The 14,347-nt window shown below is 37.9% G+C and overlaps 1 protein-coding gene across 1 annotated transcript in view; it reads right to left on the reverse strand.

Annotated features, from left to right (window-relative positions):
• HERC1 (HECT and RLD domain containing E3 ubiquitin protein ligase family member 1) overlaps window positions 1–14,347 on the reverse strand; it is a 171,482-nt gene that overhangs the window by 72,326 nt on the left and 84,809 nt on the right. The window contains exons 33-38 of the mRNA XM_060151494.1: window positions 13,527–13,700; window positions 8,628–8,867; window positions 8,159–8,242; window positions 5,837–6,357; window positions 3,008–3,783; window positions 1,000–1,198 (exon numbers count right to left, since the gene is read on the reverse strand). Coding sequence (XP_060007477.1) covers window positions 1,000–1,198; window positions 3,008–3,783; window positions 5,837–6,357; window positions 8,159–8,242; window positions 8,628–8,867; window positions 13,527–13,700 — 1,994 coding nt within the window. The remainder of the gene's footprint in view (window positions 1–999; window positions 1,199–3,007; window positions 3,784–5,836; window positions 6,358–8,158; window positions 8,243–8,627; window positions 8,868–13,526; window positions 13,701–14,347) is intronic.

The following is a 14,347-nucleotide window of genomic DNA, read 5'->3' on the forward strand; positions in this document are numbered from 1 at the left end:
ACTTGGATTAGCGCTCCTTCTGTCTAAGACCAGAGCAATAATTCTTAATGTGTGAGCTGAAACTCACTGCATCAGAATCTCTGGAGAAACTTAATTCAAATGCAAACTAGGTGCCACACCAGACCTACTGAATGCGACTTGCTAGGGAATACAGCCCCAGACATTTAAAAAGCTTCCCAGGTGGCTCTTGTGCACACCAAAATTTTAGACTCATTACAATAATAGCCACTCTCTCTCCTATCCTCTAAGATGTGTTTACACACTGGAAACAATAATGACCTATCAATTAAGGGAAGGGGGGAAAGAAATAAGAAAAAGGGAGACTATTCTGCTTCCCTTCATTTCACTTAAGCCCTCGTTAAGAGAGCTCACAAAAGTCTCTCCCTAAAGATTTTCACTCAAAGGTTTTTATTTTATGTATACATCTGGCAAACTGAAGCAAAAAGAAACTTAAGCATTCTTTGGAATTTATGAGTCTACTAAAATAGGGCTGGATGAAGAAGATCCTAAGACATGCTCTTTCATTTGAAAAGTAGACTTGTTTGACCTTATATAAAGAATAAAAGTATAGTTAAAGAATTATGCTTAAAAGGAAAACACCAAGAAGAGAAAATCGTTTTTCTGGAGGTAAGCTCTTTCTTGAGGCTCTAATATTCAAAATATAAGTATTTACCTTTGGAGGAAAAAAAATATTCAAAAGCCTAGCCAAAAAAAAAAAAGATCATTATAAGAAGGTAGAGTACTACAGTACCTGATTGTCAGTGGTACTGCTGATAAGATCTGGGACCACCACTAACTGGCTGAGAGACTTTGGGCAAGTTATTAAACTTCTGAGGGACACTTCCAACTTCAGTAAAATGAGTTTGACTATATGATCTCTTGGGTTCCCTCTAGCTCTAGAATGCCTTGACTTAGTTGGACACATTCTTCACAAGAAAACAACTGTGTGTTTAGAACCACAGGCATCAATACGGCAGACATTAACGTCAACTTCCCTACCTGAGAAGACTAAGTGGCATCACTCCTGGGGACTCAGATGCAGGCACCGTTTCTGTGTCAGTGACTGGAGTGGTGGCAGTTGTGGTGTCCTCCAGTGAGCTGCTCATAAAGGATGTTGTACTCGAGGCTGATGGGCTAGTGGTAACTGGCGTCTGTGCCTGTTGGGCTTGGTCACTTTCTTCAGCTTGTTGATCAATCTCTATAAACCAAGATTAAGGTTAAGAAAGTAGTAAAGATTTGTTTTTTCAAAAGTGACGAGGGAATGGGAAACTTTTAATTTGGAAAGCTTCTAAATATATTTCATAAGTATCAATTTCTGCAAAAGATTTACAGAAAAAAATGTTCTTATATATATACATCCTGTATTCACTATTGTACTCGTTATAGACTCTACAGACAATAATGTAACAAGCCCTTGTAATTACTCATTACTTATTTTAGAGAAGGTGCTCTTAAAAACAAAAAAGTTTCACTTTTGTTTGTTAAGATTTAACCAGAGGTTCTCTAAAGATCATTAAAACTGTGTTTCCTTAGCACTTTGATTTTGATGCCTATCTTTAGTCTTTAAACAAGCAAAGATGAAGATATGTAAATACAAGAATAATAAAAACCTAAACAGAAACTCCATGTTCTAAAAATGACAGTTCTTCACAAAATAAACTACTCCCAAGAGTTTAAAAAAAAAAAAGTTAAAATGTCTAAGGGCTTACAAATATTTGTAATTTTTCTTATCTGGTAAGGGAGCCTACAAATAAACATAATCAAGATAGCAGCTGTTACAAATAGAGAGCTAATTCTATTTGGCTTGCTAAATGACGAAGTACTTTTCATAATCACGATCTTAACACTCCTATTTATATGCACCACACACCTCTCTCTTCCTACTTACTATCTAAGCTAAAAAAGGAAGAAGGGGAGTAAGGGAAAAGGTAAAAGAAGAGGAAGAGGAAGGGAAGGAAGAAAAAAAGAATGGAAGCACCATGAAGGCAGGTGACTTTGTTTTGTTCACTGTTGACTCCCCAAAATTTAGAATAGTACCTGGCACACTGTAAGCACTCAGTAAACGTTTACTGAATGAACCTCATTTTTATCTCAGAATTCATATTATCCCCAAAGGTGAGGATAAAAGATAAAACAAGGTTTTTTACACACAGTATATAGTCCATGAAAGTAGTACTTTAAAAAGTCCTTTAAAATGTCTCTGAGAAGTTATCAGAATAATATATATATTGAATCAGATCAGTAAATACATTGAGTACCTTCTGTGGCATGAGTTAAATTTCAGTTTTATGAAATGTAATAATTATTAAGTTCTAATACTTGCATAGGTTTAAAATAGAAAATTATAGGTACAGGCACACCTCGGAGATATTGCGGGTTTGGTTCCAGATCACTGCAATAAAGCAAATACTGCAATAAAGTGACTTTTTGGTTTCCCAGTACATCTAAAAGTTATGTTTACACTATACTGTAGTCTGTTAAGTATGCAACAGCATTATGTCTTAAAAAAACCCCAAAAAACCAATGTACATATCTTAATTGAAAAATACTTCATTGCTAAAGAACGCTAACCATCATCTAAGCCTTCAGCAAGTCACAGTAGCAACATCAAAGATCACGGATCACAGATCACCATAAGAAACATAATAATGATGAAAAAGTTTGAAATATTGTGGAATTACCAAAATGTGACAGAGACACAAAGCAAGCAAATGCTGTTGGAAAAATGGCACTGAAAGACGTGCCTAACCCAGGGTTGCCACAAACCTTCAATTTGTAAAAAATGCAGTATCTGCGAAGCGCAATAAAATGAGGTATGCCTGTAGACAGATGATTATTAATATAAAGAAACAGAAAGGAACTGTTTTCCTTGCAAAGGAAATGTGAAAATTGCTTTGGCCAAAAAAAAACCCAAAACTTATAAGTTTTTAATAGAATATATCACTTCTGACAATTATGAATAATTTCAATAGCACGGAGCACAAATTTAAAAAATCAGATAACTTACCTTGTTTAATTTTGCCCCCAAACTGGTCTTCCAAAAGGCCATGGACCACTAACTTATAGATCATGGCTTGAGCTCGTTCCAGATCTGCTAATCCCAGGGCTCTCTTTATGGGTGACCGCATAACTGCTCGTTTCACCATGTGGCGCATCAAGAACTGAAGGGCTGCACGCATCTCCACATCTTCATGAACAACTGGAGAGCTCGCACAGTCTGAGTTGTGGCCATTTTCAGCCAGAACTTTTGGTATCAGCAACAGTTCCGCATATTTACTACAGCCAAGAAGAGCACTAAGTGATTTCATAGCACCGAGGTAGAGATAGGACAGCTGGACTGCTCTGATTTCTGACTGGGCTATGTCATGGTTTTTGGATATGTGTTCATGATTTTTTCTTTTTCCTTCTGTTATTTGATGTTGGGATTCCACACCTGGCACTGTTGAATCTAAAGAAAATGAAGCTATTTCGTTTTCTGATTTGGAGCTTGTGGTACCCTGACTTTTAACATCATCAGATGTTAAGCCTGTTCGTGTATCTAAAGCAGATTCACTCTCAATTTTCTGCTCGACATCCCCTTTCTCCTCAGACTCATGTCGGTGTTTCTTTTCATGTCGCTTGGTGCTCTGTTTGCCCATGTCTTCGTGAATGCCAGTCAGATATGTGAGGTCCAGCAACACAGAAGCCGTCAGGCCTCGAAATCGTGCCACGTCAAAAGGAAGCGGTTCACAGGGTTCCAGATTATACAATGGAGTATCACTAGGCGACCAAAAAGTTGGGAAGCTTTAATAAAGATCAGAATGACACAGGAAGAAGCAAGTGAGGGATAGACAAGAGGAAGGTACAGAAAATAATGTAGACAAAATACGATGTATCATGTACACAGTACAGAGAATAATTTGCACAAACTAGAGAACTCATTACAAACAGAAAAATGAATCTATTATGAGAAAATGGGGAGATGTGATGTTAAACGCAAAAGCAATGAGATGTTCATGTGCTTTCAAACAAGAATATTCATTATTATATAATATAAGCCAGGAACTGGCAAAATTTCTGTAAAGAGCCGAACAGTAAATATTTTAGGACTTGGAAGCCACATAGTCTCTGTTGCAACCTTTCAACCCTGCCATCATAGTGTGAGCACAGCCACTGATAAACCTGAATGAATGTGTGTGGCTATGTAACTTTATTTACAAAAAAAGGAGCCGGGCCAGGTGTAGTATGCCGCTCCCTGATGTAAGCTATTTGGAAAGTTTGCATAATAAATCTACTTTATTATATGGGCAACGGCCATTTATAACCTGTTCCAGATAAGACTTTGTTTCATTCAAAAAAATTACTTTGTAGTCTTCAATAAATGCTTCTAATTTAATTTAAGCAAAAACATGATCACGTATTTCCTGATATTCATCAAGAATTTCCATAAGTTTAAACATGTTATAATTAAACAAATTGGAACAGAAAGCTTTAGCAAGTATACAAAGTTTGGTGGCATACATTTGTTCTATTAACCGAAATCCTGGTTCTAGCTTAACTTTTCAAATCTTGTTTTCCCTTTGTGTCATTTTTCTTGTTGGTTTTAATTTAATTACTTTGCTATATCGCATTAGGCATCATAAATCCTTTCCGAAACAAGGCAAAGAATAAAAGAAAAGGCAGATACTTTCACAAGTAAAATTTTCATTGCTTTCTTAGCTTGAAGTCCATTAACTCCTGAAATTGTGTGTAAACTTCATGTATGGTTATTTTTCAGCTGAGAGGGTCCATAGCTATCATTAGATTCTAAGACAGTACCACCTCCAAAAAATACTGAAGAACCACTGTTTTGTTTTTTTGGTGTGTTTTTTTTTGCAGTACGCGGGCCTCTCACTGTTGTGGCCTCTCCGGTTGCGGAGCACAGGCTCCGGACACGCAGGCTCAGCGGCCATGGCTCACGGGCCTAGCCGCTCTGCAGCATGTGGGATCTTCCCGGACCGGGGCATGAACCTGTGTCCCCTGCATCGGCAGGCGGACTCTCTACCACTGCGCCACCAGGGAAGCCTGAACCACTGTTTTTGATACTGTCCCATGTCATATTAACAATGGAATCACTTTAAGCAGTATAATGAACAGTTACATAGTATCATCAATAAATCCATGTTTTCAAATGATATAATTCTGTACAGTCATTAGATGAGTGAGTCCCCTTATCGACTGAGATACTTGACATACTTCCTTTTAAACATGTGAAGTTTCTATTTCACACAAATCCTATCTGATTGCAAACACATATAAATGCTTTTAAGCACACAGTTTGTGCCAAATAAATGTAATTTTCATACCCATCCAACATGTTGCACACTAAGGGTATAGAAATATATGCTTAAAAAAAGGCAAGAATACTTAAAAATCACAGATAATCCAAAACCTAATTTTAGTCACTCAAATGTTCCCATTGTACATTCAAAGTCCTCCTACATAAAATGTAACTGACAGATCTGCTGACTGGCTTTTTTCTGTCCCAATGTGTAATGGAAATGATTAAAAAGGAGGAAGCCAAATGAAAAATAGAAAGAAGGATCCCAGTTACACCTAAACTAGTGAGCTTACCATTTCTTCACAAAACAAAATAAAAACTACATATTTTACAAGCCACTAGTATTCCAAGGAACACAAGTCTGGGAAATATTCCTTTATGAAATCACAGTACTCATACCCAGATGTATGAAAAAAATTATTTTAAAAAGTTAATTGGCAGCTCACCTAAAATACATAATTACTCACTGTCCATAGGCAATGGCCCATTTCACCAATAAATACTCATTTGCTGAAAGTGTAACTCAACAAATCATACCTGATGGTAATTTCTGCTTCATCCCATTGGACTTTGGCAGACGTGCTGCCCTCCTTGACCACTCCCAGCAGTGTGGCATGGCGCCCAGTTTGCTTGTGAACACACCGACCTCCAACTCTAAGACCAGCATCAACTCCTCCTATCACTGCCAGCACGGGCCACACCTCTATGCAAAGGGTCCTCAGCTGCAGCTCTGACAGGTCAGCAAGGCCATGTCTATTGTGTTTACCTTTCTCTTCCTCTTTGCTCTCCTTCTCCTCTCTCATTTCATTTTCCTCTCGGCTTTGAACCGAGCGGCTTTTCTTTAGCTTCTGACCTGAATCTTTAATACATATCTTAATTTTGTGTAGCCTTTCCATCATTTTTTTGTTAATGCAGTAAGTCCAACGGTCTGTTCGATGAAGGATACGAATAAGCTGAATAGTGGCCTCTGCCAGCACTGCTGCTACTGGACTACAAATGGGGTCTCCTGGAAGTAAGTCTCGTGGTGTGCCACGCATCTGCATATCACAAATTTTCACCTATAAAAGAGGGTAGCAAATGTGTGATTATTAATAGTTCTCCTAAACTATTAATTCTGTAAATTATAAAACTATAAATTCTAGCACATGAATCCCATGTGGAACTAGTATTTGGTCTCCTGATACATGTGTATTATACTATTGGCCCCCAATAAGGAGTGAACAAATATTACAGTTCTACTGAAGTTAGTAGCAGTATGGTCCTGTGAAATAAGCTACCCTGTCATTTAAACTGCGTGCAGTCTGTGAGCAGGAGTGCTGTTGTGGCCACCCAAAAGATAGATATAGACCAAGGTGTATGTGACTGACTCCATTTAGCACCAACCCCCACCCCCCGGAAAAGTCTTGAGGATCTATCCACTCTAGTCCTCAAGACGCCAGAATAATAACGAGTCCTGGGACCATCTTATATTGTTCCAGGGGCACAAAGATAAAATCACAAGGCTAGAAAATTGGTATATTCCCAATCTGGACATGCATTTCAAATAAGACATAGAGGCTGAAAGAAGAGCAAGACTTGGGTTAAAATCTTAATTCTGTGTGTAATTTTTGGAAATCATTTAATTTCACTAACCTCAGCTTTTTCAACTGAAAAAAAATCGGCACTAATAACAGTATCTATCTCTTACTATATTAAAGATTAAATTAGACTATGCACATAAAGTGCTTATCGGTACAGTGCCAAACACCCAGTAAATGTTCAAAAAATGTTAACTATTATTAGTATTGTTTTTTATCAGATTCTCAAGTCAGAAAAGGCTTCTGGGTAGAATAAAGTGATTGATACAAAGCCTATGGTTAAATTAATTCCTTCAAGGTTCACAAATGTTAGGGAGCAATAGGCCATCATTCTAACCAGAACGTACCAGTACCTATTCTGGGCTGCAAGAATATCATCAGGGAAAGGGACAAAAGCAGGTACTGGGTTGCCTCTTTATTTCATTTCCAGTTCAGTTTTGTTGACGACCTGGTTCAAGAAGCAGTTCCCCTCTCTCATGAATGGCTAGCTTGAAATTATACCTCCTTGACAATTTTAAAAATGTATTAAAAGCCCAGAATAAATGGTAACTTTCATGGTTAGAGTTTACCAAATCTAGCACTTCCATTATAGACACATTATATATGAGATGGCTTGAAAACTTTCTACTAAAAATTAACTAGAAATTCCGGAGACCAGACCTAGGCTACTTTTACTTGACGTTATATCCTCAAGTAAAAGGATGGGGTAGAAAACAAATCAACCCACAGGGAGACCACAAAGAAGTTTCTCTCTAACTGGGTTTTACACAAGGAGAAAAAAAAGTTTTTAATGAGAGGGTTATCTCTTTAATACTGTCCTCCTGAAGGTTTAAGGTTCAAATTTACACCATCTACAAGGTCTGAGAACCCTCTCAGCTGAATGAATGAAAGGCAGCTTCCCCATCATAACTGAAACCTCCATTATTCACCTAATGGTATCTGATTACAATGAAGATTATTTTTAGATTTCTCTCTCATATGCACAACTGCCAATAAACCAGATTATCCCTAAACTATTTCCTATAATTCCTATAATTGCACATATGTTTGAAAGTTGACTCACTATATTCAAATTACCAGAATATCAAATAGTGCCTTAATAAAGAGCAAAGGCAACTTCTAAAAGTAATCTAACCTTCATCTGGAAGAGTAAATTATCTGAGCAAGTACTTTTAATGGCAGAAATAGCTTATTATTTCTGTGAACCCTGATGTTAACAAATATTAATAAAAAATAACAAATATCCTTTATGCTTAATTATAAAGGTTTGCGGTTTCATTACCTTTTCCCCTGGGTTGCTACTATAGAACATTACGCATGGGTACAACTCTGCTGCATCCACATCTTCAAAAGCTAATTTGGGTTCCTATAGTGTGGCAGAGGTGATGGGAAAAAAAGGAAACAAAATTTTTTTTAATTGATAATATCCAATACACATTAAGATTCAAAGCTCTTATGAGACAGAGTAAGTTACTAGAGCCAAATCTCAATTAACCTTGCTAACCTTGCTAAGGAAATTCCACATATAATAAATGACCTTAATTTGTTCCTCTGTTTCAACAATCTTCCTGGGATTTTACTTTCTTTTCTTTTTTTTTGGTGCTGATAAATATTATAAGAACAGAAAGGTATTAGAGAAAAAGCAGAGAAGAGAAAATAATCTATAAACTGAATAGCTAGTACCTGAATAACTGAGCTGAGGATAAATAAAAACAGGAAAACATGCAATACTTCTGAATGAGTTTCAGTACCTCTCCATTTTTCCCAAAGGAAATGGTCCTGGCTTCCATGTCTAACACACAGGTAATGAAATCTCCTTGAGTAAAGCTGGACAATGTCAGAGTCTGTTCTCCATTGTGATAGAGGTTACCACTGTAGGCCCGATAGAGCCACATATCCGAGGTAGTACGGTGGTTAAAGTCATGTACTGGCCAGCGAGAAACTCCAACACAGGTGCCTTCATTACCTCTGTTTTCCTTCACAATGTAAAACTAAAATGAAAGTGGTAATGTTCACTAATATTCAAAAAACTTGTTTATATACTATTAACTGCATAAAGCCATACTGGGGAATATGTTTGTAAATAATATTTATGCATTTATGAGAATATAAATAAACATATTTTCAGCTTAAGTGAAAATAACATACAAATGAAATAATTTCATGTTTTTGTAAAGATTTTAAGACATTTCATGATTTTGTAAAGATTTTAAGACAGATTTAATCTTTATCTTGTAGAACATTTAGAATAACCTTTGAGTATTTATTTAAAATAAACAATTTTAACTTACATCTCAATTATGAAGCTGAGGAAGTACATCCAGTCCAGAAAATTATTAATGGAAAGCTTCAATTCTTTATACAAATTTTCTAACTACTCTCTTGTGTATACTTTTGTGCAGAAAAGAGTTAATACAGCAGGCCTGAGACTGCTGTCTTTAAAAAGGCATGCTTGTAACACTGGCCCTTGGCTAGTATCTGGGAATTCGACTTGTATACAGTTTCCTACACCGTTAGAAAACTTTCCCAAAATGATTCGGGTGGCTCACCAGGACAAGAATGTTTGAACAAACAATGTGGTTTCACTGAACACGAACTTTCCTTTTGGGAGCTGGAGTTTTGGTACATGCCAGGCAGAGGATACCTTCATGATCAGTCTCCAGTAAAAATCTTGGGAACTAAGTCTCTAAGGGGGTTCCCTAAAACATCACACACATGTTGCTGCATTTTCTTGCTGGGACAAGACTGCAGTCCATGTGACCCTTCATGGGAGGGAGAGAACATAAGGAAGCCTCCACGTGGATTCCTCCAGATGTCACCTGTGTCTTTTCTCCTTATTATCCAGTTATGTATCCTTACTACCCTGTTATAATAAACCCCAGTCATCATGAGTACAATGATAATACTGAGTCCTATGAGTCCTTCTATCAAATCTTTGAACATAGGGGTCACCTTCAGGACCTCTGACAAAATGGCGGCAACGTCAGCTCCACTAGAACAACTCTAAGTCATTAAAATATAATTATATATTTGGGAAAAAGAGAGAGAGATAGAACTGGGGAAAGACAAAACTCTAGTGGCTATGGGGTTACACGTGTTATGAAGCAGCAGGTGAGTGGCCATCTGTTGTGAGAGGTAAAAGTTACCTATGGAATTCAAAACTAATAGATCCAACCCCAGGAGGGTTGGCTCACTGGGTCCCCTGGCTGCTTTTGGCCCTGTAAGCTAAAGTGAGGGGGAAAGAGCAGCCAGAAGAAAATTTGTGCTGTTCTCTCCTCTAGGTGGGAGGAGAAAGAGAGCCCAAGCATTCTCACACATGGGCTTTGGACGGGCCAAAGAATAAACATTAGCTTGCAGCTAGCTGCTCTCTTGTCCAGGTGGGAGGGGGAAAAGTTCAAAAATTCCTGAAGATGAGTTTGGGGTAGACCAAAAGTATTAGAAGTATGTGTTGCTCTTTCCTCCAAGTGAGAGGAGAAAAGGTTATTTAAATCAGTTCCCAGGGCTGGAGTAAAACTTTAAATAGATGAAAGAGAGGGAGAAATGGAGAAATGGAGAAAGGGAGAGAGAGAAAAGAAGAAAAGAAAAGAAAAGACTCCAGCGATTTTCTTTAGCCTAGATGCTGTCACTGCTGTACCAGTGCCCTGGCCCAACCAATTAACCCTAAAAATGCTAAATTTACTGCTAGGGGTCTGAGTAAACTTGAGATCTGAGGGAAAAGGGAAAAGTAAATTTTATACAACAGCTTCACTTTGTGGCTACTGCATCTAGATGTATGATAAAAAATGATGTAAAACGTTATATGCTTGTAACTTCATAAATACTAAGAGATCATCCTGGTAAGTAAAAGCTGCGAAGGAAAAGTCAGTGGGATACAACGTCCTTGCTTTTTGCCCCAGGTGAGTAGATTGGAACTTAAATTCTTTGAGTACTGGAAACAAAACAAGCCTCCATAACTGATGATTTTTTGTTATGATTTTTGCCTATTAGAACTGCTAGAAAAAAAGGGAGACAAAATAAAAAGAGTGGCACTCTCCACATAGAAATATACTTTGAGAGTTTTAAAAAGCAGTTGTTAGTTGCCAATTAGTTCTTATAAAATTAGATGTCTGACCCTTAGAGGCTGATGATTTTCTAGCCTGAAATGCATATTTTTGAGTGGGTAAATTTGTACTCTAAGATTGAGAAGGCAAAAAGAGCTTAGGAAAGCCTTGCTCGTCACTTAGACTTAAAATGCAGCTGTCTGATCCTACAGCATTTAGGCTTTATTGCTGCCCCCCAAAGTTGCCAATTTTATAGAATCCTCAATTCACAACTTCCAACTGCCTGGACCTGCCTCTAAGTTAAAACCTCATACTGTCTGCTATGGGCTGTTTCAACCCAACATGAGCTGTGTTCAACTAAAAGCAGGCACCAGCCTAATGAACAAAAATCAGACAGGGGGCTGGTGAAGATTTAGTTGGTGCAGCCATAAACTGAAAACTACATGGATTCTAGCTGTACTGTCCAGGTCTCTTATACATGCCCCTGGGAAAGGGCCTGTTCTTTTGATAGCCATCTAATTTGAGCTGCTGATTGGCTTTTTATTTCTGACATAGAAGCTGATTACATTCCTAACTTTGATTCTTACCGAAAGCTGAAAGTTGGAGGAGGGCATACCCAAGGGTGCATGACCTCTATGTCCACTCTTATAACAGACTGGACTCTTGACCTCTTCTTGGGGAGGTCTCACTGCTGCTGACTTATTATGTTCAGCTTTTTGGACTAGTCGTAGTTTGCAACAACAGACTGATAGCTTGATTCAATATCTGATACACACGCCTAGTAAGACAGTTTATTAAATGAAGCTCTCCCCAGAAAAAGACTGATCCTTCCTAGGCTGCTCACTGGATAAATGATTAGGATAAAAGGCGTAGAAGGTTTTGTAAACCTATTCTGGAAAACAATTTTTTTAATTGGGATTTTGTCCTGACCAATTGCTAACCTTTCTGGTTAAGTTGTATCAATATAAAAACATTTTTATTAAAAAAAAAAAAAGTTTTCGTGTGGAAATTCTTTTGTCCCTCTTGTACCTAACCCTTCTGGACAAAAGGTCTAGATGGAGATAAAAAATGACTGAGAAGACCTGAAGTTATAATAAGTAAATGGGAAACACTGATTTTAGAATAACGGTGGGGGCGGGGAGGGGGAAAAAAAAAAAAACAACCCAGGCCCTGGGAAAGTGTGGAAGAAGACGGAGGGCATAAATGATCATTGTTTTTTCGGAACTGCTCCTCCTCCCGGGGCGGGGGGAAAAAGCCATGCTGTCAAGAACGCTGTTTGTTTGTTTTTTTTTAAATAGATTTTTATTGGAGTATAATTACTTCACAATACTGTGTTAGTTTCTGTTGCACAACAAAGTGAAATCAGCCACATGCATAGAGCACTTTAAATTCAAACTAACTTCTGAGCCTTATACCTGACAGGCTATAAGAAGTAGGGGGTGACCCCAGGTCATGGAATTTCCACAGAACACCTCCAGATGTCACCCACACTCTTAAGGCAGATAAAATGATGTCACAGACAAACAAAACCATTTAACAAACTGTCCTTCAGAGGCAGTCCCTCTGAAACCAAGCACTCAATTAAATTACTTAGACTGCAGTGGGAACAGAAGGTGGGAGGCCCCCTGATGGGAGATCACATTGGGGTCCTGTTAACTTGTTCTGCCTGACTACTGTATATCCTGATTAGGGATATCTTAACAATTATAAACTCATTTCCAGGAATACCACGTATGACCTCTGGAATTGTACTTTTTGTGTATGCACCCTATTCTGATCCCTGGACTGCCCAGAGTTGTGCTGTGCTAAATTTAAAGACAAAGTCACTTGACTTTTTAAGATAGACCTTTACAATTAATGAGATTTGTTTTAACTGGCTAAGTCTAAGACCCCTGAAGTCAGTACTGGAGGTCAGTCTCACCCTGCTGTCTGGGGTCCTACCAGATAATAATATTAATTTTATTGTAAAAACACTGTGGCCAGGAGCCAGCCAAGGAGGTGGACAGTGCAAAAAAGAACACAGCAGAGATTGCTATCCTTAGAAATGTCTGCTTGCAATGTTGGTCCTTGGCTGGCAGCTGGGAACTTGTCTGGTAAATAGTTCCCTCCACTGATAAAAAATCTCCCTGATATTGGTGGCTTATTGTGCTTAGACTGTATGACAATATGGTTTATGCTAAAAACCCGCTTTCCTTCTGGGAATCTAAAAAAGGCCAGGCAGAGAGTATGTGACCAGCACTCAATAAAAATGTTGGGCACTCAGTCTCTAATACGCTCTCCCAGGAAGAAACATCACACATACGTTACTGCATTTTCATTGCTGGGTGTGCACTGTGTGACCCCTCATGGAAGGGATGATTATGATTTTTCAACCTTACACTTAAAAAAATTTTTGAGGTAATTTTACAATTACAGGAGAGTTACAAAAATAATACAGGGTTTCTGTATATCCTTTACTGAGTTTCCATTTATGTTAAAATCTTACATAGTAATAGAACATTTACATAAGATGATTTTTTTAATAGTCTTTCCATACTTTTTTATAATAACCTAGGAGGAAAGTACTAAAAAAATAAAATTCTTTTAAAAACTACTTGGAATTCTACGTACCTTCCACTGATAGCACCCAGAAGTTACTCCAGTTGACGCCAATCCATATCCTTTTCCTCCACTGCCATGAGTTAAAATCTGTCCATTCTCCACTATGCAACACTGAGCTTTCTCTGGGTCAAAGGATACTTCTTGTATAGGAAGATTCTCATCTTCTTCCTCCAACTCTCCCTGCTTCTACCAGAAAGGAAACCGGGTCAGTATTTTGAACTAACTCAGATTCAGTTCCTGAGATCTCCTTGGGTTGATTCCACAAATATTTATTATCTACTATGTACTAGTTACTGTGCAGACAATGGAACACAATCATACATACAGCATGGTCCCTGCCCATGAAGAGCTGACAGCTCAGTCAGGGGACAGAGAGACAAATAAATAACACCGGTATTGTAGTGAGAGAATAAAAGAAGTTACATGACAGGTATAGCAGAAACATATAAGTGTAAGTTTCTAAGCAGGCTTGAGAAGGATAAGGTAAGCATTCAAAAGAGGATGACTTCTGAGCTGAATCCTGAATGGTGAGAAGGCATTAAGCAGCCAATCAAAGTAGAGAAAGAAATTTAAGACAGTATGTACAGCATGTGCCAAGTCATGGAGGTGAAACAGAGTTCACTGATTTAAAGAACTGCAAGCAGTATGCAATATCTGGAGGATGAGACTGAAAGAGAACAAGGAACTAGAAAGAGAAGAAGGAACAAAATCATGGAAGGCCTTCAATGCCATTCTAAGTTTAATCTTTACTCTAGACAATAGGGAGTGCCTACACAGAATGATTTATATAGAGGAACTACTATCAGATCTATGTTTTATAAACATTGTTT

Source organism: Lagenorhynchus albirostris, chromosome 1, assembly GCF_949774975.1.
Source record: "Lagenorhynchus albirostris chromosome 1, mLagAlb1.1, whole genome shotgun sequence".
Classification (NCBI taxonomy): domain Eukaryota; kingdom Metazoa; phylum Chordata; class Mammalia; order Artiodactyla; family Delphinidae; genus Lagenorhynchus; species Lagenorhynchus albirostris.